Here is a 26,338-nt window from a genome sequence, read left to right on the forward strand (position 1 = left end):
GCCACCACGAGCGCACCAGTCAGCAATCATCACCCTCATAATCCAACCTCATCTCTGTAACAAACCACCCAGCATTAGAACTAAACTGGACTGCACCGTCACTGCCAGCACCCACAGCCACTACTAAGCCTGGGGAGAGGTGCTCTCAGGTAAAATCAATAAGACTGTAATTCCACTAAAAATATCATGACATGACTAACAGTACGGGGCTTTATTAGTTACTGAGGTATGAAATTAAAGGGACAGTTTGTCATTTTTTCCCAAATGTAGTCAATCACTGGGGTCCAAAGTTAGCACTATAGCTACAAGGCTAACGTAGCTAACAAACAATAGAAGCTTATATCCCACCAATTAGTATCGCACAAACTGCAAGCCTTAATGATCACAAAGAAAATAAGCTTTTGGGGTTTAACTGTGTTGTGAAAGGCAAATACGAAAAGAAAGTGATTTGCAAATCCACTTTGACCTTTATGTTAAACGAAAACAGTACAAAAACAAGACCTTTATAGTTTTACACTCTAGTTCTGGAACTGATGCCTGCAGCTCATCCCAAAAAAGTTTGGGACAGGTGCAAATTAAGACAAGGAACAATAAGTACCTGAAAACAAACAACAAATAAAAATAATTTTGAAAAAGGTTCAAAAAACACCTTAAACAGGTGATGCAATCATGCTTGGGTATATAAAGAGCATCCAGAAGCAAGGAGCGGTCGAGGCTCGCCACTCGACACTGAGTAACCCAACAACCTCTACGATGCATAGCATCATCAAAAGATTCAGAGAATCCAGAGAAATCTCTGTGCGTAAGTGGATAGGCTGAAAACCACGAGTGAATACCAGTGACAAACTGTTGTTGATAAAAACGTTCATCGCTGTGCCCACAAATGCAAGTTAAGACTCCACACAGTGGAAACCATGTGTAGGCACTGTCTAGAAACGCTCTCGACCTCTCCGGCCTGACACTCATCTGAAATTGACTGATTCTCAGTGGAAACAGGTATTGTGGTCTGATGAGTCAACCTTTCGGATGACATTGTGTTCTCTGAGTCAAAGACGTCGTGTTCTCCAGATCAAAGAATAAGAGGACCGTCCAGATTGTTACCAGCTTAAAGTTCAAAACAGAATTGACCAATCACTGCATTCATTTTTAGCATTTTTTACCCTAAGAAGCCTAGTTACTGTTTTTGTTTTGTTATTCTGTTTGAACGCAGTTACACAATTACGCAATTATTTCTATTCTGGACTTGTAATCTGCACTTTTGCTACTGCTCGTTTTGACACCAAGAACATGGCAAAAATATAAATATGCAAAACGTGCAAAACAATAACAGTCAAATTCAAATTCAGAATAAAATACAGATAGAAAATCAATTTTTTCTTTTGATTTTTACCCAATTTTCTCCCCAATTTTCACCCAGGGAGCAGTTGGGGGTTAGGTGCCTTGCTCAAGGGCACTTCAGTCATATGCTGTCGACTCAGGGGATCGAACCAGCGACCTTCCATTCACAGGGCTGGTTCCTTAACCTCCAGCCCACAACTGCCCTATTTTATGTAACAGTTCTGGCAAAAAGCCTGAAAGTTGTATGAAATGTGCTTTATTCCTTCCGCCACAAAAAGTAGTACCCTTATGCATTACAGATTTTTTTATCATTGCACATGCTGTTCAGCTTTTTTTTTTAAATTGGCATGACCATGTGAGTTCCTGACCACACCTGAGCTAAGCAAGCAGGAAGGAAAGCACAAGTACTCACTCTAAGAGCTCATAGTTGGATTTCTTGTCCAAAGCATTTCCTCTCATTTCTCTGAAGAACCTCCTGAAAAAGGACACAGAGACAAACGAGTACGGATTTAATTAAAATAAAATTTTAATGACTGTGTTCAGTAATTATTTAACATATAACCAGACATATGAGTTGAAAAGAAATGTGAGACAAAACTCACCTTATCTCAAGGCATCCCAGCTTCAGCGCGATGTCCTGCTCGACCTGATCAGCTATTTCTAACATGTAGTCATTCTTCACCTGAAAAAGGAAAAGCATGCTCACTTTTCTGTATCACTTTCATCATTTGTGCTTTTTGGAGCATAATCACTATAGCAGGACTCACTATCAGCAGCTAAAAATATCTCCAATTAAACTGATCATACTTAGAGGTGGGCAATATGATGGATGATATGTTATCTAAATCAGGATAAATTACATCACTACATGCTTTTCTGAGTATGTCATGGGTATCATCTGTACTTCTAGAACAGCAGACAACTGTACGCATCATAAAAAAAGAGTAATTATAGAAGCTTTTTAACAATAAAAATCAGTGTGAAGTAACTGCATAAACTGCGCAATAACAAGTGATTGTTGATGATTTGATGTCACCTTATTATTAGACCATAATCTAACCTGTTTTTCACCGATTTTTTAAAATGTGTAAAACATTACGCTGTGGGTGCATGTCATCTGCTCCAACTTGTTCAAAAACCTAAAAATAAAGTAAAATGTATTGTGATTTATATCACTGTTGTCAGAAGAAAACCTCCCATCTCCAAAATGGTAACTTTACAGGAGAAGCAAAAACCTACTTTACTTTTGATGTAACTCAATAGAACCAGAGTTTTTGCCAAGTCATTTTGATCCATTTCTTTTGGTCCATTCTTAACGAAATTTACACACAATGTAAAGAGCAACAGACATTTTCAAATTACTCCAAAAACTGAAAAACAACAAAAATGGAGATACAAAGTTGTCTTCCGACAGCTGCGATGTGTTTTATTTTGACCATATTGCCCACCTTACATTTGTTTTTTAGCTTTTTGTTACTTAAAATCATGTTTGTAGGATGCGTAGCTCTCAAAAAGCCATTACTGAGAAAAGGAAATAGACAAAAAAGAAGAAAACTTGCAATAAAACTGGACATCTGAGACCTTTAATAGACTAATGAGTCCAAATTTGTAATAGGGATGACTTGAATCATGTCACTGAGTCAGTACTTCTTGAAATATAACACAAACCTTTTTTACTTTCCTTATGAGGTGCAATGAAAGCACAGATTAGACAACACTCTCATAAAGAATACAGATGGTTTAGGATTAATAGCGCAGAGATGGCCCTGCTGTCATTCATGGCCTAGTGAACTGAGCCTGTTAGAAAAGAGCAGATGTTTGCTACTGTTACACAGTGACAAAGGACCATGCTTTGTGGAGCGCTGCCTGTTGAATGAGAGGGACAGTAAATCGTCATCCATAAAAAACTCAGTCCACCATTACTCCATCAGAGGCTTTGTTTACTGAAGCTAGGAACACCTGCCGTGACACGAAGACCATTCTTCTCCACACTGTGGCCAGGAACACGTGAAAAAAACACTATTGAGTTAATGATGAATGTGCTTGGCAATGGCAGGCATGATGTCGGCACAAAGTGTCCTGAGATCAGTTTTGTGACTCACTGTGTAAAGTGAAGCGGAAAAAAAACAAAAAAACAAAAACATTTATTGACCCATTTCTCTTCACTGACCCAACTGCATCATCACTGGTCTCTTCAGTAAGTTGAAACACATAGTTTACCCTAAGAAGCCTAGTTACTGTTTTTGTTTTGTTATTCTGTTTGAACGCAGTTACACAATTACTCAATTATTTCTATTCTGGACTTGTAATCTGCACGTTTGCCACTGCTCGTTTTGACACCAAGAACATGGCAAAAATATAAATATGCATTTGTTTTTTGCAAAAACAAACACGTGCAAAACAATAACAGTCAAATTCAAATTCAGAATAAAATACAGATAGAAAATCAATTTTTTCTTTTGATTTTTACCCAATTTTCTCCCCAATTTTCACCCAGGGAGCAGTTGGCAGTTAGGTGCCTTGCTCAATTGCACTTCAGTCACATACTGTCAACTCAGGGCTGGTTCCTTAAGCTCCAGCCCACGATTGTCCTATTTTAACAGTTCTGGCAAAAAGCCTGAAAGTTGTATGAAGTGTGCTTTATTCCTTCCGCCACAAAAAGTAGTACCCTTATGCATTACAGATAGAGCCACACAACTGTTACAATGGCTACGTTCACACAGCAGATAAAAGTGGCCCAAATCTGATTTTCTCACCAAATCCGATTTTGTTGTTTGGCTGTTCAGATTATCTTTTAAATGTGATCCGTATGCGACATCAGTCTGAACAGATCAGCTCCCAAACTGACCCAGAAAAACATCCAGAGGTAAACAATCATGACGGCCAACGAACGCCAGTCACTCCTGGAGCCAGCTGGGCTCATCACTCAGAATGTGTTCATGCTCGCCGTAAAAAAGGGACGTTATTCGGACACGGTCACTTCTTTGGTTCATGTCCTCGGATTCTTTAAACTTTGCTTTCAGACTTTTCTTTGACGCTGCAGCCTCGCTCTCCTACGGCCGCTTCCCGCCATTTCTTTCGAAATCTCTTCGATCACGGAGCGGTTTGGATAAATGTCTTCTAATTTTTTGTACAGAAACATCAGCCCAAGTGTTTATGAGGTCTCAGCTGTGCGAATGTCGAGTTGGACTGACGTAAAAGTCGCATGAATTCCAAACTGGCTGTTCAGACTGAGTCGCATTGCTGCATATTGGATACATATCAGATTTCAGTACCACACATGAAAGTGTCCCTAATCAGAAAATAAAAATGTCTGATTCAGTGTGTTTTTTGCTGTTCACACTGACACACAGATAACACATCTGTGTGGGGGCAGTAGTGGGCTGGAGGTTAGGGAACCAGCCCTGTGACCGGAGGGTCGCTAGTTCGATCCCCTCAGCTGACAGTATGTGACTGAAGTGCCCTTGAGCAAGGCACCTAACCCCCAATTGCTCCCCGGACGCCGTGGATAGGGCTGCCCACCGCTCTGGGCAAGTGTGCTCACTGTTCACTGGTGTGCATGTATGTGGGTGTTTCACTGCACGGAAGGGTTATATGCAGAGGTCTAATCCCTCTGTGTGCAAACACAGTAGGCTAATGGTTCTGAATTCAATTCATTCATTCATGTGTGTCAGTGCTGTGTGAACAAAGCCAGTCAGAACAGCTCTGTTAACCTGAATGTGGTTTTATACTAAAGTAGGACACCATCTTGTATGCTGAACTGTTTGTTTCGGACTAATTCCAGTTTTTTTTCACAGATGCTGACAGAAAAGCTCACCTGGGGGCAACAACAGATTCAGTATATAATGTAGTCCTGCTCTTCTTCAGAATCTGACCAAACGGGCTGTAGGTCCAATGTTACATAAGTTATCTAATGTTTTTTAGATGTTTTTGTAATGCCGTTACTTAGCAACCGATTCAGGATGATACAGTTATTGTAAAAAAAAAAAAACATGCTGTTATTTGTAGGACAATTCTTTCAAACAAATTAGACTGCACCTTCTCAACTAACTGTTGTATACAATGTAATATAAAACAGATTTTTGTCATTATTGGTGATAACTTTGACTTTAAAGCGTTAAACTTGTGCTATATTTCAGCTTTGGTGGCACAGACGTTTCCTTCTGCTGCAATGAAGACTTAGATGCAATCTGGACAGAAATGCCCAGAGCTGTTAACATGCTGGACTGGCTCAGTAGACCAATTTAACACATGCCTAGTGGCCATAGCACCTCCATCTGTCTAAGAGCCAGCCTGCTTATGCACTTTTGCCCTTCTGCAGACAAGCAGCTCTCCACCTCACCAACATACCTGCATATGCGCTCTGCAGCATCAACCTCGCCATATGCCACCATCTGGGATCCTACACCAGCATCAGTTGCTCTCTATGTAATCTCATGTCCCTTAGCATAGGTTTACTCACACAGTCCTTCAGCATCATCATCCACACTGGCTAAAGTGACAGCACTGAACTCTCCCAGGAACCAGCCAGCTTAGGAGGTTACAGGTTAAACACCCACTGTGAGCTTTATAGCAGTGCTGCGTTACTTTCCGATTTCTCTGTGGGAGAAACGCCGCTCCCACTCTCTGTTCTCTCTCTCTCTCTCTCTCTCTCTCTCTCTGTGCTGACCCACCTGCTGGTAGAAGTAATTCAGCGTCGGCTTGTCTTCAGTAAACTGGTTCAGGAAGCCCTTTGGCAGGTAGCGGATCCGCAGTTCATACCTGAGGGAGAGGGGGGAAAAAAGGAGGGAGGGATGGTGAAAAACAGTGCAATCTCTCAGCATGTGTCAGAGCGCAGGCCAAAGTAGCTTACACTTCAAACTAAGCCTAGGCAAGCTGTTTGGACCTTTCCTTCCAGCTAATACTGCCTGATATGAGCCTAAAGCTTACAGTTAAAAGGGAAATTCCAGTAATGTTTCTAAATGTCTGCATAATTAAATGGATAAGATGCAAACAATGTCATTCAGAGAAGTTCACAGTTGTGGTGGTGATAGGAACCAGACATCTGAAGAGTTTAATGCCTCTAAAAGCTTCCTCACAGAAAGTCAATAGATAAAATGGTCATGAATGCGCTGCATGATGTCTGTTAGTTTTGCCCTGTTAGGGTTTTGGTCTAAAATATATTTTTTAAAATACATATAAGGTGGAGAGGTACACGAAGGGCGTTGTAAGGAAAAATAGTCCCCAAAGAAAACACTTTCTTCAGATTTTCCATTTTTTTATCATTATCAACATTACATATCGCTGCTGTTGGAAGAAAACCTCGTATCTCCATTTTTGAGAATTTTCAGTTTTTGACATGGTTTGAAAATGCCTGCTGGCCTTTGCATTGTGTGTAAATTTCATGATGAATGGACCAAAAGAAACGGCCCAAAATGACTTGGAAAACGTTCTGGTTCCATTGACTTACATTAAAAGTAAAATACGTTTTTTCCTTCTCCTGTGAAGTTTTGGAGATACAAGGTTTTGTTCCGACAACAGCGATATAAAAGGTCAGATGATGTGTGTAGGTTCACTGGTGGTTTTGGATAGTAAACAAAATGGCTATATTTACATTGTAGTCACTGCGACGCCTTGTTCCTATCACCACCACTACAAAGAGAAAATCATTACGTTATTCTATGATGCACCATTTCACTTCAAAACAGACTAAATGATTATGAATGATTTATATTCATATATTTTGAAAGTCAGTGGAATTTCCCTTCAAATACTACTGTTTTCACTGTTTTCAGTAAAGCTATGGTATAGCTACACTACCTTTGCAGTAATGGTAATACTTAAAGAAAGACAACTATTATGTAATAATCAGTGCTAAAAACAGACACTGCCAGCATTCATTGGGTGGAGGAAGCTGTGGCCCTTTGGTCATTTCTTGTCCCCCTTAGCCTCGTTAAACCTGCCTCGGAGTCTGACAGTGCAGCATAAGGAAACAAGGCCAACAGCTGTATTCTATTTTGTGCCGCGCAGAGACATTACAAACCAAACATGAGGATGGAGGGAAGAGGGGACTTGGCACGCGTCCTAATGCAAACCATCCCTTCGCTCTGAACACAGCTACACGCCGGCACATGGTATCAATTCTCTCAGCTTCCCTTTCAAACAGGCGTGATCAAAGGCGAGGGAGACGAAGACAGAGAGAGACACTCACACAAACAGCAACAACAAGACAAGCCGAGAGAGAGCAAATGAGATTCAGCGAGGGGAGGAATGGAGAGAGAGTGTGAGGGTGTGATGTACACTGCCTGTTAAAAGCCTGGGGACACGTTGTATTTGCTGAAATTGTTAATTTTCTCACCATTATTTAATAGTTAGGTAAGAAAATATATTTGACAAATTAAAAAAAAATCTTAAAACTGCTAGAATAGCTAATATCTTGGGTATATTTGGCAACGCTCAGCTTCATGTTGAAGAATGGCTGAGAAATGGACATACACCGATCAGGCATAACATTATGACCACCTCCTTGTTTCTCTGCTCATTGTCCATTTTATCAGCTCCACTTACTATATAGGTGCACTTTGTAGTTCTACAATTACAGACTGTAGTCCATCTGTTTCTCTGCATACTTTGTTATCCCCCTTTTACCCTGTTCTTCAGTGGTCAGGACCCCCATGGACCCTCACAGAGCAGGTACTATTTGGGTGGTGGATCATTCTCAGCACTGCAGTAACACTGATGTGGTGGTGGTGTGTTAGTGTGTGTTGCGCTGGTCTGAGTGGATCAGACACAGCAGTGCTGCTGGAGTTTTTAAACACCTCAGTGTCACTGCTGGACTGGGAATAGTCCACCAACCAAAAATATCCAGCCAACAGCATCCTGTGGGCAGCATCCTGTGACAACTGATCTACGTTACATCTACAAGGTGGACCCACAAGGCAGGATTGTCTAATAGAGTGGACAGTGAGTGGACACAGTGTTTATAAACTCCAGCAGCACTGCTGTGTCTGATCCACTCAGACCAGTGCAACACACACTAACACACCACCACCATGTCAGTGTTACTGCAGTGCTGAGAATGAGCCACCACCCAAATAGTACCTGCTCTGTGAGGGTCCATGGGGGTCCTGACCACTGAAGAACAGGGTAAAAGGGGGCTAACAAAGTATGCAAAGAAACAGATGGACTACAGTCTGTAACTGTAGAACTACAAAGTGCCCCTATATAGTAAGTGGAGCTGATAAAATGGACAATGAGTGTAGAAACAAGGAGATGCTCACTATGTTATACAAATTGCATGGACTCGGATGCGAACAGTCCAAACATTCTTTCAAAAAATGAAAAAAACTTATTTCAAAAAAGTGAGGAAAAATCATTTTTCATGATATGGGTCTTTTAACACAGGGCTCATGTTTCTCCATCCTAGCCCTGGAGTAGCACCTGCCCTGAATGTTTTATGTGGGACAGGAAAACACCAACTCAACTCAGAACCAGAACTAAGAAAATTCTTAATAGCTAAGAAAAATGTTAATATGTTAATACGAGTTATTGCAATCTGACAAAGAGGACATGCTCAAAGCTCAAAACTGACCCCAAACTTTTGATGGAAGGATTACACTAGCCCAATTGGCCAAATATTTAAGACTATTAACAACCGTGCAAGACCTGGTAGACACCAAACTTGTCCCCTTCAGATAAACAGCACTTAAAGCTTTCATCTTTGAGAGAGAGGAGAAAATCAAGCTGCTTCAGATCTGAAACATCCACATCCATCCTTCCACTGTGAGAAGACGACTCAGCACTATGGGTCTGAAAGGATGTGCAGCTGTCAAGAAGCTCTAACTGAGAAAAGGAGACGGACACATCAAACAAAGAGGCAGAACAATGGACTGACCACCCAAAGTCCAGACCTCAACATCACTGAATGTGTTTGGGATTACCCGGATAGTGAGAAGCAGAAATTGCAACGAACTTCTGAGACTGAACTTTAGAGGTGGGGAAAAATAGCCCCACAGCTTTGACAGCAAGTCTTCTGAAAAGAACGGAAGCTGTAGTAATAGTAAAGTCTGGACACACATAATACTAAAAAAAGATATATTTTATTTAGTTGTTTATGTTTCTGGACAATTTCCAATATGTTTCCTTTTTTTTTCTGACACTTAAACTGTATTGCTTTGACTGGAAATGAGTAAAAAGAAGGGTGGGTCTCTGACTTTTGCACAGTACTGTATGTAAATACACTAAGACAGAAAGTAGGAGTTTAGCAGATTATTTTCCAGCCATTACACTGGATAAACAATCTACTGCACAGAGAAAGGAAGACAGGATGTTACTTACATAATCGGTGTCAGGCCAACGTGAGCGCGTCTGCAAGAGTGAATCAGTGAATGTGTGGCTAATGGAAGCTTATATATGGGTGACCATGTGCATGTTTGTGTGTGTTGTCTCATCTCTGTGGCCGTGTAATTCATTAGAGCTGATCCCTCTTTGGCAGAGAGCTCACTGATAAGTGCACTCCCGTGCTCTCTCTCCTCAGTATGTGCCAATCCACTGCTGGCCATCACTCCACGCCACTAACAGCTTGCTAAACGCTCCCATCACTCCCTCACTCTCATTACAGCCATGCTTTAGGACGTGATGAATGACTACCACGCTACTCGGGTGGCAAGTACCACAAGAATGAACAACTGTAGCTGGAAGAGAGACAAATTGCATGAACCACTGAGTGAAAAACGATCAGTAGTGGTCATTTCGTCAGCCTAGTGCTCCAAAATGTGGCATCTGTCATAAGAGCACAATGCAGTTTGACGCATACAGATTATCAAACACATCAGTACTAATACTGATTATCTACATGTTATAATACTCCGTCAGTGGGTATGCATTATGCAGACTAAATGTATTTTTTCATAATATTAACAACATTTTTATTTAAAAGCTTGGCTTAAAGGAATTTACATAATTGTCCACCTATCCCAGATGCAGCTTCCCAGCGAAGACATGTCTGTTGTCCAAATTTTGCTTCTTCAGTTTAGAACTGGAGCTATGAGTCTAATGCTGCTAATAAACAATAGCGGTCAATCATCATCTGTCTTTCATGTAAATGCATCCCCAAGATTTTCCTCAAACTCCACTAATATTAAGAGCAAAAACTGCCTTATTTAAGAGCACCTAACTGTTCAGAGCACAGACCTTGTGGTTTAGGACACAGTATGACTTTCTGTGAGCTATAAAAATGAAAAGAACTCTGTGTAGCTGAAAGCTGCGGGCAGCCACTACAGACAACAGGGGCCGGATTCACAAAAGTGTCTTAAAAAAAAAAAATCTTCTTAAATGTGTGTTTTTCTTCACTTCATTCTTGAGAAAAAACGTTATAAAAACGGCTATTCTTCAAAAACCTTCTTAAGAATTCTCTTATTTGCTTTCTTAGCTATTTTCTTAGTAATAATTCTAAGAACAAGTGGTTTTCTTGAAAACACTGTTCCTAAATGTGATCTTAACCTTACGATAGACTCACACTTGTCTTAGTGAGAGTTGGTGAGGTGAGCATCTAAACTCTCCACAATTGTCGTATTTTCCACGGAGGATTTTCTTCCTGTTGGCTGTTTCTTCCACCATCCCCTCCAGTTTTTGTTAGCTAAATTTTTTAAATGCTTGGTTTGATGTATTTCCTCCATTTTGCTCCTCTGAGTGGATAAAATAACGTAAAAAACGTTTAATACAAATAAAAAATGTATCTCGCTGCGTTTATGGTAAGTTATAAAACGCACCACCGTCTACATAAGAAAACAATGAAGATTTTCTTGAGAAAATCTTAAGGAATTAATTCAAATTGCATTTAAGAACATTGTTACGAACTTTTTAGTGAACCATCGCAAGTTTTTTCTTAAGAAAGCTTTCATGAATCCAGTTGTTCTATCTCTGACTTATGGACGCTATAGATTACATTCACACATTCTGTTCTTTCTATTTGTGAATATGTTTAATTTTGACTTTACAGACGGAAGATTTCATTTTTTTATTTATGTTTTTAAATAGAAACAAGAGAAATAGTGACCGTAATCTAAAGTCCATATGTCCGCATGATGTGTGCACAGATTCTGAGAGTCCGAGTCCAAAACAGTTCCAATGTCTTTACTTATAACATAAAATGCTGAAATAGCAGAAGTTGAGGAAAGCTATTCTACAGATGTGTCCAGAGTTTATCATGAACTATAAAAATCAACAAAACTTCATTTTGTAGCTGAACGCTGCGGGCAGCCACTTTAGACAACAAGGGCCAGATTCACGAGTGTCTTAAGAAAGAAAATCTTCTTAAATGTCTACTAATAACATAAAATGAAATTAAAGAAAGCTATTCTACAGATGTGTCCAGATTTCTGCCATGGCACTTCATACTAAATGATTCTATTCATATAACATTCTTTCTAGGTCTCGTCTCATGTCATTAGCGCAGCTCTCGTTCATCATTATAATAATCTAATAAGGTACTATGGTGTAGCTTTAATACCACAAAGAGACCACTGCAGACACCTGATATGACATAAGCTGAAGTAATCTTTTCTGGAGGGGGGGGTGTCTCATTGTTGCCTTTGAAATTTGAGACGTGCGCTAAGATGATGTGGGGGACTGGGATCACCAAACATCATAAATAACACAATTATCGGTGTGGCACTCAATTCCACAGAGCCTACGGGGACAGCAAGTGGTGAAGATCAGCGAGGCTTCTCAAGCTCCTCGGAGATTAAAGTGCATTGTCCTCCAACTCCCTCACGGCAATGACATCATTCTGCAAGCTCAAGGTTTCTCAGGTCGACCAAGACATTCCACCCAGCCACACAAAGAGACAAAGACCTGTCACAACTAAAGATGGGCATTTCAACCATTTTTGCTATTTACATTTCTACAAATAATACGCGAATGTCCCAACAATATATCAAAGAAGGAATAATTAAAATATTTTACAATGTTATTAACGCTTTTAAACATTCCTTAAGTTTAAATTTTGGAATTACTTGTTTTGTAAGAAAATGCAACCAACTTCTAAGACTGAACTTTAGCGACGTGGAATAATATTCCACTAATAAAATCTGAAAGAGAGTCTCCTGAAAAGAGTGGAAGGTGTAATAAAGGTAAGTGTGGACACACTAAATACTGAAAAAAATTATATTATACTTAATTGTTGAGGCTTCTTTGTAATTTTATGTTAAGTCAGTGTTCTGCTTTGTACTTTATAGTTGTTTTGACTCTAAATGAAAAAAAACAAAGGGTGGTCTCTGACTTTAGCACAGTACTGTCTCAAGTTTAAGATTTTATAACAACTGTTTAAGTGCACCATAGAGTATCTGAATAACCACACCCATCCCTGGTCACCACCCAAGGAAAAACCAGAGCAGCCTGTGTGGCCGTGCAGGTGTGAAGACGAGTTCTCCTGAAGCTTCTTCTACTTTCTGTAGGCTGGCTGATGATGACCTCACCTGGCTGACAAGCTTAGACAGGGTTGAGAGCAGATAGCCCCGAGGCTTCACTGTTTTCTACTGAGCGAGGCACGTTTCCACGGTTCGCCCCGGTTCTGAACCCACCCCCTCGTCTGATTACAACATCGCCTCGGGGCCTCGAGTGACAAAAACATGTGTTGTGCAGAGGAGTCTTAAGCAAACTCTCCGGGAGTGATGAATGGTATAAGAAGATCAGGAAGAAAGGAATACTGGCGTTCTGCTAGGATCAAAGTGAGACATCAATCCTAGACAAACAACACAATGAAAGTAATCAGCTGGAACAAATGAGCAGCAGTAAGGAAGTAAAGAGCTGCACATATATTGGATTTTCTTGGTGGTAAATCTTCCGCTTTGTTCCAATGAGCTGCGGACGATGAGAAACGGATAAAGCAGGAGCTGAGGAAATGAACAGAACAGCTTCATAGAAAGAGGATTCTGAGAATGGAGGACTGCGCCAGTGCAGTAGACTTTTCACTGCTCTCTCTATCACTGTTTCTCTCTCAGACGTCACAATTTTGACACAGAAAAGCAATGTGAAGTGTTCAGTTCCATCACTCCAATTAGTTGCCCTGCTTCGGTCTTGTAAATGACATCACCGTGTTTTACACTTAATCTCTTCTCGCTGCCATCCTCTTTACTCAAAGCTCTCAGACTCTATCCTGCCTTCAGCAGGGAGACTAATTTGGAACTCCTGAAAGAAGCAGCTGTGAAAGCCTCAATCGCACCATAAGTTCGTAGCAGCTTGGACTCAGCACTGGGCTCTCCAAATAGTCCTTGATGCAGTGGTCCACACAGTATTTTTACTCTGGGCCCAACCTCAGCTTTATCTAGTACGCAAAAAAGCTTCTTATCAGTAGCCACGTTTACATGCAGACTAATAATCCATTAATAATCCAACTAACAGCTCAATCGGAATAGAATACGTCCATGTAAACACCTCAATCAGAACAGACTAGTCCGATTGAGGCCATTCAGAATACAGTTTCTATCAGATTGAACGAGGTGGGTAATCCTGTAAATAATCCATTAAATAGAAGAATAATATCAATGTAAACTCCTGTATCTGATTACATTCCCTATCTGAAAGTCTAAGTACGTTCTGATAGCGAAAGTGTACAACGTTCAACATGGCGGAGCAGAAACTGGTCTGCAGAAGAGACGAAGTTTATGCTCTGATCTTTAAAAGATGGCGGTGGGACGGACGTCCAGCTTATGTGTCTCAGAACACGACGTCTTCCTCTCGGCCTTCTTTAATAAGAACATGTGAAGGACGTTTTCCTGAGTCTGACATCATTTTAAAGCAATTAAAAACACAAGCGCTGCTCACTGCTGCTCATCTCACTCCGACTGGACTCACGTGATGCTGGTTCTCATGGTAACATCTACACTAAGTGATTCTCCACGCATGCGCGTCATTTTGGATCTGATTACTTGTAGTGAGCATGTAAACAAAGATTTTTCATCAGATTGTTGAGTAGAGTGAGAATAAACACCTCAGTCTTAATCTATAATCGGAATGTATTCAATTGGATTGGCAGAAATCTTCACATGTAGCCAGTGATTGATAGAGGTTTTCCTTTTCTAACATCTTATTTTAATGGTAGTAGTGGTCTGCATTAAATGCTTACCAGACTTATTCAGAAATGAACACTGAACACAGTAGCCTGATTGCAAAATGCACTCACAGTGTGACTAAAATCAACGCGTGCTTTACTAATGTGCACAGGAAAGCACAGATGCACACAGGATGGCAGCGTGAATAACTGAAATATTTGTCCACCAAAACACTCTACAGAGCTGTTATTTCATTCTGCTAAAAAATAATATTTGTGAAACTGACACGAACCGTTCAGCACAACACAGCAAACTTTGCACTGCGTCTTTTCACACGATTCCAGTCAAAACAGCCATCAAGTACAAGTTCTTCATTCTTTTCAGCAGATTTGCTTTCAGTTTTCAAGGAAATCTGCAGGGGTATTTTTCCACACCTCCAAAGTTCAGTCTTATCCTCTGCTACATCCGATCTGAGTGTCTTGTCTCCTTTTCTGCACATCTTTCAGACTTATAGTGCTGAGTCGTCTTCTCACAGTGGAAGGATGGACAGAAACACCTGTGGATTTTTTCAGATCTGAAGCAAGACTGGAGCTTGATTTTAAAGTGTTCTCTATCTGACTGGGACAGTTTTGGTGGACGTCTCTGAACAACATGCTACTGAGACCCCATCATTAATTTAAGCCTGCTTTTAAAAGAAAGCATACAGAAATCTCTGCTGCTAGTTGCTCAAACTTTAGTAAACTGAGTGAATTAATTCAGCCACATTTCAAATCTCAACACTGCAGAAATTGATATCTTAGTAAGTGAAAACATCTTAAATGTAGTCAATATATCTAATATTTCTCATTGTGAGATTATTCTAAGAATATTATACAATCATTTTACTTATTTTAAGTCATTATCTAGTGAAAAAAACGTGTTTAACAAGTAAAATAATCTGCCAATGGAATAAAACATTTTCAATAGATAACTTAAAACAAGTAAGAACTTCTAGAAATAAGTACAACAATCTCAGCATTCTTACAATATTCTTATAATAATATAATATTAGATAAATTGACTACATTCCAGATTTTTTTACGTAGTAAATTATTTGAAATGTGGCTGATTTATTCCACTCAATTTACTAACATCTGAGCAACTAGCAGTGGACAGTTTGCATGTTTTCTTTTAAAACCAGGTTTAAATAAGCGATGGGGTCTCACAAGCATGTTGTTGAGAGACGTCCACCAAAACTGTCTACATCAGATAAACAGCACCACTCCTGCTTCAGATCTGAAAGCATCCACAGATGTTTCTGTCCATCCTTCCACTGTGAGAAGATGAAAAAAGAAAAAAAAGAAATAAAAACAAAGAAGCTGCTGGTGTTCTCAGAACAATGGACTGACCAGCCCAGAGTCCAGACCTCTACAACATTGAATATTTTAGGGATTACTTGAATTGTGAGAAACAGAAAGGGTTGCAAATAACCTCAAAGACTTGAATATCCCTGCAGATTTCTTTGAAAAAATGAAAGTGGGTCTCCTGAAAAGAACAGAAGCTGTAATAAAGGCAAAGAGTAAATACTAAAATGTTTATTTAATTGTTGAGGCTTCTGTTTAAGTTTATATGTTCAATCTATGTTGAAAATGAACAACCTGTCCTTAATGACTGTTTTGACCAGAAATAAATGATGGGTGGTCTCTAATTTTTGCACAGTGCTGTACTGTCCTTCAATGTTTCCCAACATTGGACTGGTGTTGTATGTCAACTTTAAAATCTTGAGGACGCATCTTGTACTTTGTGTACCACCTTCAGGGCCTTCAGTGCTGCCATTACAGTACAGGGGGTGAAGAGTGATGGGCTTAAACACTCAGAATGGTAACAGGTCTGTGTCTGTGAGGCTTTAGGACACGAGTTACACCCTCCACCCTCCACACACCCCCTCACAGATGGCATTTTCCATGCCCCTGCATCTATAAACCACTTCAGACAATACGTCTCTACCCACTCTCATCAGGATGTTTTCAAACTCCAGCCAGCTGTACCTCCCTTTCACCGTCCTCACGTCGGCTGGAACAGGCTTTGTTAGCATACCCGTATCTCAGAGCTTGAGTGCCCAAACAAAACAACAGAAGTGGCCAGCATGGGCTTTTAAATCACCGGCCGCTCCACTTCCAGAGCCATTCACTGCTTGCCTTTGTCTTTCTTTGGTCCTGCTTACTGGGATCAGCTGCTATTCAGGTTTTCACCATGCTGCTTATGAGGAGGATGATGGTGATTGAAAGGTCTTAGATCAGTGGCCTGCAAGTACCTGCATGCAGGCCCGTTACTGCAGAATCAGATCAAAGACTGATTTATGTTAAATTATGTTTTTAAACCAAATTCTGGGATGGAAAACTTTCACTATGATAAGGTGACACATAAAGTGACTTTATGTAAAGAGTCCTTGAAAGTCTCAAGCCTGAAACTTTAACATTAGCTAGATGTTGTTGCCAAGTTAGCCTAGTTAACGATAATAGCCGTAGCTGATGGTGTGTAATGAAAGCATCATGTGCTCAAGCCAGCCACAATGGGCAGGTTTTATTTTGCGCTATAAGTTTTTGTTCAGATAAAATTAGTTAATAACAGATTTATAAACATGAGTATTTGAGGCTTATAAAAACACTGGGTGGCATTTTGTAAACGTTTTGTACTAGTGTCAGGCGCACGTCGGACGCATTCTTTCTGAGTGTTATGTACGGAGTTGGTACACAAGCCTAAAGGCGTAGTTTCTGGGCCTTGTGTTAGCGTTTCTGACCCTCATGTATTTATGTCTGAGGGAGGACTAAGCAAAAGGTGCAAAGATCTGCAAATCTTAGCAAACAAAAACCTTAAAATCTTAAATGTACTCAGTATTTCTAATATTTCTCATAATGACATTATCATAATAATATTATTAGATTATTCAACCTATTCTTTTTTCTTCTTTGTTCTTGTTTGTCCTGTTTTCTTGTTTTATCTGGTAAGAGTGTGTAACTCCAATGGCAGATAATTGCACTTATTTTGAGAAATAATGCAGTTAATCTTGCTTATTTCAAGAAAAATGTGTTTAACAAGTAAAATCATCTGCCAAAATAGCTTTAATGGAACTCAAATAACAAGACAAAAGTACAAGAACAGGCTGAATAATCTAATAATATTCTTAAACAAGCAAGAGTGGAGCTTGATTTTCTCCTCTCTCTCTCTCAAAGATGAAAGCTTTGCTCTGATGGGGGCAGTTCTGGTGGTCTTCCAGGCCTTGCAAAGCTGCTTTAATCATTTTTGGTCTACAGTTTTTTTTTTTTTTTAATGAATACCTTGTACCTCATGGCTGTTTTGTCTTAAAAAGATTCTTGATATGCACCCTTAACAAGCTGTTTTCATTTAGAACTTTAATGAAATTTGGGGCTGGAAAATATTACAGCTCCAGTAATGATACTAACCTAATTCCTATGTGTGCCCTGTTAAAAGTAAATAACGTGTCCTCCCTGTTATGTTTGAGCCAATCGGTTCATATGAAAAATATGTATTAATTCATAGTTTTGATGTCACCATTATTCTAAAATATGGGTCATAATAAAAATAAAGAAAACCCATCGCTGAAAACTTCTGACTGCTACTGTATTGTGAAATTTCTGATGAAACATATGATAATAGTGCCTTTAAATAGAGGGAATCTACCCAACAGCACTGCTGAAGAGCAGCGGCTGCACACAAACATATGTGCACACGAGCACATGCCCCTGGACACAAACGCAGATTTAGAAGTCTGTCAGTTACAGCTCTCCTTCTGCCGCAGTGCCACAACTGCCGGGTGAATTACCATGACAACCAGGACTGCCTGCTACTCCGGGGGGGTGGATCTGTGTTTCGTATCTACTCGCCCAGCCTACGATATTGTGTCTGTGGTTTAGTAATTCAATAGTGATCCTGCAACACCCTTAAAAGGCCGTTATGACTGCTCAACTGAATTCATCACTCTGAAAACAATACACTTTTGATTATCTTTTCAGTTATTAGGAACCTTCATCATTTCAGAAACATATACACTGAAAGCTGAAGCCCTCTTTTTAGGCACAGCACGAGGTGCTAAAAAAGCCACCTAAGAAAAGGGAAATTCCACCAATTTTAAAAAAATTCTGCAAAACTCAGTCATTAAGAAATAAACAAAGTCATCGTGTGTGTAATTGGTCTAAAAGCTATATCACATAACGTTATTATGCCTGAGATATTGTTTTATGCTAGTTTCGTGATAAAGTTAGTTCATTCATGGCAAAGAGGTACCTACAGGGTGTTCTAAGGCAAAATAGTCCCCAGAAAAAAAAACATATTTTCAGATTTATTACCATTTTACCATCAGCAACATTACATATAAAACATATATATATATCGCTGTTATCGGAAAAAATCTTGTATCTCCAAAATTATAACTTTACAGGAGATGGAAAAAAACTGTTTTACTTCTAATGTAAGTCAATGGAACCAGACTTTTTTCCAAGTCATTTTGGGCCGTTTCTTTTGGTCCATTCATCATGAAATTTATACAGAATGTAAAGAGCAACAGGCAAATTATTTTCAAAAACTGAAAAATGACAAAAATGGAGATACAAGGTTTTCTTCAGACAGCAACGAGATATCTATATCTATCTATATATCTATATAAATATCTATATATATCTATATATATATATATATATATATATATATATATATATATATATATATATATATATATAAAAACCATATACATACGGTTACCACCACCAGAAATCAGAGCTGGGGAATCTACAATGAACTATTTCATGTGTGTGTGTATATATCTATATCTATCTATATATCTATATAAATATCTATATATATATCTATATATATATATATATATATATATATATATATATATATATATATATATAAACCATTTACATACGGTTACCACCACCAGAAATCAGACCTGGCGAATCTACAATGAACTATTTCATTAAACCACACTGAATGACTTTGTTTACACCTGAATGATGTAAGTAAAACTGGAAATTCTCTTTTAAGCTGTTTGAATGTCATATACATCAGTATGAAGTACGGAGCACTTTTCCTGCTGTGAAAATTGCAGCGTATTTTGTAGGACAGAAATGTTATTCAGATCCCATTCCTTTCACTTCCGTTCACAAAACAAGTAACTCACCACCCTCTGTGGCTGATATCATGGAGGAGTGCAGCGATGGAGGATGTGAGGTACGTGTGTGCATGACTGTGACTCACCTCCACTCATCCTGTGGTCGGTTCTGCTCGTATTTCTCCCTCACGTGGGACACGCCCATATCGGGGTGGAGCCAGTGGACCTCCCCTGACTGGACGTGGCTGAGTCGCAGGCCGAAACACGCCACACATTTCACCTTGTGGATGTCCACAATCTTCTGAATGATCCCCTGAATGAGCAAGATTAAGAGCTTACGTTACTATTACATTATTATTATTATTACTACAAAAACACAGTCCAAAAACAGAGAAAACACTGACTTAGGCAGCACTGTGCTCAAACTGATTGTCTTTAATAGCTTCTAATGTATTTGTTTTATCTAATATTGCATTTCGAATGCTAGTAGTGGTTGGAGTGATCGTCGGCTCAAGATAAAATCGAAATTCAGGACAGACTGGGCTAAAACTGAAACCAAAAACTGAGAAAAGCTCAATAAATACAACATAAAATACATATATTGAAATGACTTGTGCCACAAAATCCAATGTCCTCGACAACTTTTTTAAAAAAATTATTTATATGTTAAATTTCTTGCCAAATGTCTCTGGTAGAAACTGTGAAATAGTTCCATGCAGCCGATATTTTCACTGTTGATCTGTTACTGATCCGACTGTTTGAACGCCTTTTTAATCACTAATTTTCATTTTCATTGCCACAATAGGTATTTTTGAAGCCTTAGATTTTGTAAGCTTATTTAATCCATGGTGATTAAATCTATCCTTTTTCTCTTCGTGGACAATAACCAAAAGTGCCATTTTTGACCATTTTTGGCCGAAGATTTTCAGTGCATCCTGAGTTTTCATGAGCATTCATTGTTAATAGTCATAATCTGACAGTATATCCATTTTCTACACTGATGATTTGATAGCAAGAAAAAAAGTTAAGCTGCACTGTGGCTGGTCCAATGGAATGCAGCTTTTGTTTAGCACTATCAACTAGTGGCTACTATAACTAACTAGGCTAAATTATTGAAAGCTTTATACCCAATGCTAAACCTTCAGCTCAGGGTTCTTAAGGTCACTGCAAGTGAAGGGGTACGTTACCGTGTCATGGCAAATTCTGCTCTGAGACTTTTTCTTTTAAATATTACCTGAATCATTTATGAAGAAATACATTTTTGACCAGATTCCACACGCATGACACATGTACATCACATGCAACTGACACATGCAGGCAATTAACTTGCAGACCACTGCTGTACACATCACTAAAATTAAACACTGACTGGAACTGAACTGGAATTAAAGACAATATCAAACTCTTAAAACTAAATTAATGGGATATATTAAAAGAATTACCATCTCTTCTCCTTTACAGAAATACATTAGCAATGACAAGATAAGAGTGGACAACTTCATGTCAGATGACATCATCCCTGCCGAGCAGAGGGTCTTACAAGTTGACAGCGTGAGCGGTTCGGTTGCCACGGCAGCGCTCTTGGCTAGATGGAGCTGGGCGTTTTGATAGGATTAGGGCCGTGGAGATGGGTTGGCAGCAACGAGCGGCCACCTACACAATCTGATCGAGCCCACAGCTATCAGACGCTGCCTCAACACTGCACCCTTGACCTGCTCCCACACTGACCGCATTAACTGCAGTCACTGGGTTAGCATCAACCGTAATCCACAAGGAGGCTTACTGTGTCGGAAAATCTCTGGTTCCTCGCTTGGCTGAAGGATCAACCAGTCAATAAACAGAAAAAACTCAGATAGCATTAAGCCCTTGAACTGAACAGTCTCTTACGTTAAGGTTTAAAAAAACTCTACTGAAACTGTTTCTAGCATCCTTCTCAAAACGCTTTTAGCCCCTAAAACCAATTCCGTACATGGACTGGATCTCAAAGGAACAGACTCCACTGTTACAGTTCAGACAGTGAATGAAAGGACATCCCCTGAAACGCATCTGAGTGCTATTCACTGTGACAGCCCAGCCCACACACTTTGGGGCCATAGCTTATTTATGACAGGGTGTTCGCCATGGCAGACCCCCGGGGTCCGGCTGCGTCCCATTTCCACGCTGTAATAGCAGACGCTGGACGTCTCTGAGGATGACGATGTGAAGGAAGTGCGGTGATCGTCACTAAAAGTGGAAAGTAACTGTCTGAGCTGTCAGTAAAGAAGCGAAACGCCCAAGAGGACACACATTAGCAAAGCAAACTCATTAATGATGTAAGGCCTTTCCTGCAAAATGACTACGAACCATCAAGTACTAGAAACACTCCTGGAAAGACACGGTGGCCTGATTAGGGAAGCAAATTTTGGAGAATTCTTTAGACTGTTAATCATCATTAGTTACTTTCAAGCCTGAAATCAAACCCATCAAAATATCAAGTATAAAATGGACAGTTTGGGTTCTGAAATCTGACTGGCTGAGTCGCATTCAAAGTCAATAAATTGTACATTTCTGCAGAATTAAATGGTTGAGATGTCAACAGTGGTGGCGACAGGAACCAGACATACAAAGAATCTAATGCCCCTAAAAGGTCCCTAACAGAAAGTTATGAATATGCTGCCTGATTCCTAAGACGTTGTTTTATGATAAGCTTTTGGGCTACAATATAGTTATTTTAAATCCACTGTCAAAAGTCAAAATAATCCCCCCCAAAAGTTTTTTACCAATAAGTTACCAATAACAACATTACACATAAAAACTCAGAAGACACGTGTAGGTTCACTGGTCATTCTGGATAATAAATTAGCATATAAAATGCCAATATCTGCATTGTAGATATTGCGAGTCCTGGGTCCTGTCACCACTACTGTAAAGTAATCTGAGTCAGTAAGTTTCTCTACAATGAACATCAAAACACTCTGAACAACTTTGTTCACATCTCAACCATTGAATAATGAAGAAAGTAAAAAAAAATAGGTGGAATTCCCATTTAAGTTAAAACGAATATGATTGCTGTGACCGGGTCTAGCTTAGGCTCACCCAGGTATGATTACCTCACACCGCCGGACATCACACTTCCTCTTGCAGAACATGGACGTGGACGTTTGCTTTTCATATTGTGCATCATCATCATAGCTGCACCATCTTCCTCTCCAAAGTGCTCCCCAACCCCACAATTTTTAGCTGTATGCTTCATTTTTAGAAGGCCTATCTAGCAGAACCAACTGCCTACTGTGTCCTTATTTGAACGATGCAAAAATGTTTCTATTCAAACAGGAATTGTTGTTTATTTTCAAATTAAATAATATTAACATTCTTTAATGGATAGCAATGGCTGCACAATTGTTTATTTGCCCATTAGTGGTTTGTCGTTTACACATTTACCTTCCTAAACCTGATTCTATAGCAGTATAACAGATTTTCTACCAATCCAGACACTTAGAATTACATACATATTTGTTTGAGGTAGACAAACTCACAAAAACTAAAAACAAACAAAACAAAAACTAATTCAAGAAAACATGCATCATACACTAAGACTAAATACATCAACAGTAATCTATTAACAAAACATGAACCCATCCCTTAAAAATCAAACTCATCCATTAAACCCACTCTAAAATGGTTTGAGAATGGTGGGGAGCCATTACAAGAAACACAGTATGTACGCCAAACACCAAAAAAAAATTATTAAAAGACTATTCACTGAAATCCATCCCAGTACAAATCCGGTGGTGATCTCCTGATACACCAAAGAGCAGGACTTCTCTAAACCTACCATTACAATAACTGACTATTAAGCCTGGCTTTGCCATGACTTAGACTCCCACTATCAGTAGTCAGTGAGAGGTTAACGTCTGAGGCCTGTGAGTTGTTGTTCAACTCCTTAATTTTATTACCCACTGAATTAATATTATCTAGCGTGTTCCTGACATTAAAGTATAAAAAGACATTCGGGTAGTGCTTACTTATCCATGAGGGCCACATTTTTGTTGATTCAATACTTAGAATTCTGGATAGCCTTATTAAAAATCCAACATCTTGTTTCCAGAACGCTTGTTTTTTTTGCACTTGAGAGAATAGCAGCATGTACTGAGTCCCCAATGAACATATTCATAAAGCAGTAATGATTCAAAAACTCATCTGCAGTGATGCTCAATTAGTAACAAAAGCAATTTGCCTCCAAATCATTAAACCTCATCTCGAGGCCACTGTATGCTGCAAGCAAACCGCATGAGTGATGACTGAGTGATCTGACATTATGGGGGGGCCTTGGCTACAACACACACTGAGCAAATGTACCGCGGATTGTCTTATGAGCTGCTTATGTTCTGATGTCCAAAGAACCGCAGGCCTATTTCTCTGCTGAGGCAAGACATTTCTTATAGATTTAATCTGTAACCATTTACTACAAAAAGCTGGGACAGTATGTGAAACGCAAACAAAAACCAAAAGCAGAGATTTGTATGTCTACATTAACATGTATCTAAAAAAGTACAAAGACAAGATATTTAATGTTCTGTTCCATCAAATTCATTCTTTTTTGAACACTGATTTCAGGTATTTCACCTCCTACAGTAGATCATCAAAAGATTCAGGAAATTCCGGGAAATCTCTGCGGCACTGACAAAAAAACAAAAGTAAACAAAGACGGCACTGCATCAATAACCAGTATGCTTCTGTGATGGATATCATCACATGGGCTCAGGAATACTTAGACACTATTCATTGCTGCATCCACAAATACAAATTATGACTGTACTACGCACAGCAGAGGCCAACAATGTCCAGAAACGCTGCTGCCTTCTCTGGGCTCGAGCTCATCCGAAACAGACCGATGTACATATGGAAATGTGTTTTCGTGGTCTGACGTGTCAACCTTTCAGATTTATGGAAATAATGGATACAGTGTTTCCCAGGTCAAAGAAGAAAATGACAATCCAGACTGTTACCAACGTAAAGTTCAAAAGCCAGAGCTGGTCATAGTGTGGGGGGGTGTATTAGTCGGTAACTTACACATCTGTGAAGGCACCATTGACACATTTTGGAGTTCGCAAGCGGATCAATTGGCGTCTTCAGTCCTCAAATGATTATTAAGTGCTTTTAAAAGGAAAAGTGATGTAACACAGTGGTAAACATGATCCTGTATCAACTTCCAGGCATCAAATATGGAATGAGCGTACATATTCCCAAGAGTTTCTAAGGTAAAACGTCAAATGTGATACTGTTTTCAACTGAGTACAGGTCAAACAGAATTAGCGCTGCAGTATCGTCTGACTGGAGAAATCCTAATTTTAAAATCTCAATATCTCTTGTAAGGTTTACCAAGGAAACAGAACGGTCTACAAAGGAAGCCTGTTACCAGCTGGAGGACAGAAACGTCAGACCCACTCAGAAAGGGCGAGGCGTGAGCTGACTCAAGCTAGCTGGAGCCAGCTAGCTGAGGCAGTCACACAGAAGACACGCACATGGCCTAATCAAGGCTGTATCAGACTAATGAAGTCACCACACTGTGGGCCTGTTTGCTTTGGCACCCTGCCAGACCTCAACATAAGAGCACTCCACCACGAGTAAGCATATAGAGTGGCAATTAATACCAGCAGCCTTCTTTCAGCCAGCCGTGCCTTAGCAACAAGACTCCTATCCTCTGTGTCTAATCAATCCCTCTCCTGCTTAAAACCAGCCAAGCTTAGCCTGATTACCTACAGAGAAAGAGCCAGAAGACAGAGTTCGCTTAGAGGCTGATATTTTGTGATGCAGATATTAAAGGAAAAGACAAATGCAGTCTTCCTCCTTACACCAAACTCCATTACCCCAAAGTCAATCAGCCAAGACACGTCTGGTGTCTGAAGTTTGCTTTGTTAGTTTAGCACTGCAGGCTAATGTAGTTTATACCAAACAATTAGTACTGAAGTTAATCATTAAAGTTATTTGTCTTAATTCATTCGGTTGTTAAGCAATTCCAAATGGACTTGCTAATGGGGTTTATGACATTTTAGGACACATTGTTATCTATAAATATGGACAAAAGTATAGACAAAATACATTTAGCTACACAGATGGTTCTTCAAGGGTTCTACAGTAAAGAAAATGGTTCTATATAGAACTATGATTAATGAGCCACTATTAAAGGGTTATTTGCATTATCTTCAGATTGATGGAGAACATGCTGTAGATGGTTCTACAGATAACCTTTTTGAAAAGGGTTCTATATAGCACCAAAAAGGGTTCTCCTATTGTCTTTTTGATGCTATATAGAATCCTTTTCTATATACCAGGTTCTCCATCTATCTGAAGAATGTTTTCATCATGCAAAGCGTTCTTTGATGGAGAATGTGCTATAGATGCTTCTATATAGAACCGTTTTGAAAATGGTTCCAGATAGCACCCAAAAGGGTTCTTCTATTGTCTTTTTGATGCTCTATAGAATCCTTTTCTATATACCAGGTTCTATATATAACCACCAACAGCACATTCTCCATCAATATGAAGAACACTTTCATCATGCAAAGAACCCTTTAATTATGCGAAGGGTTCTTTGATGGAGAATGTGCTGTGGATGCTTCTATATAGAAGCTTTTTGAAAATGGTTCCACACAGCACCCAAATGGGGTTCTTCTATTGTCTTTTTGGTGCTATACTAAATCCTTTTCAAAAAGGTTCTATATATAACCATTAACAGCACATTCTCCATCAATATGAAGAACACTTTCATCATGCAAAGAACCCTTTAATTATGCGAAGGGTTCTTTGATGGAAAATTTGCTGTAGATGGTTCTATATAGAACCTTTTTGAAAATGGTTCCATATAGCACCCAAA

The 26,338-nt window shown here is 39.4% G+C and overlaps 1 protein-coding gene across 14 annotated transcripts in view; it reads right to left on the minus strand.

Moving 5' to 3' along the window:
- Positions 1 to 26,338, minus strand: part of ptk2aa (protein tyrosine kinase 2aa) — a 204,457-nt gene that overhangs the window by 73,373 nt on the left and 104,746 nt on the right. For all 14 annotated transcript variants that reach the window (XM_036567576.1, XM_036567582.1, XM_036567581.1 and 11 more), the window contains 4 exons: positions 19,629 to 19,795; positions 6,012 to 6,099; positions 1,941 to 2,020; positions 1,751 to 1,813 (listed from right to left, as the gene is read on the minus strand). In XM_036567576.1, coding sequence (XP_036423469.1) covers positions 1,751 to 1,813; positions 1,941 to 2,020; positions 6,012 to 6,099; positions 19,629 to 19,795 — 398 coding nt within the window. The remainder of the gene's footprint in view (positions 1 to 1,750; positions 1,814 to 1,940; positions 2,021 to 6,011; positions 6,100 to 19,628; positions 19,796 to 26,338) is intronic.

The sequence above is a fragment of the Colossoma macropomum genome, unplaced genomic scaffold (genome assembly GCF_904425465.1).
Source record: "Colossoma macropomum unplaced genomic scaffold, Colossoma_macropomum, whole genome shotgun sequence".
NCBI lineage: Eukaryota > Metazoa > Chordata > Actinopteri > Characiformes > Serrasalmidae > Colossoma > Colossoma macropomum.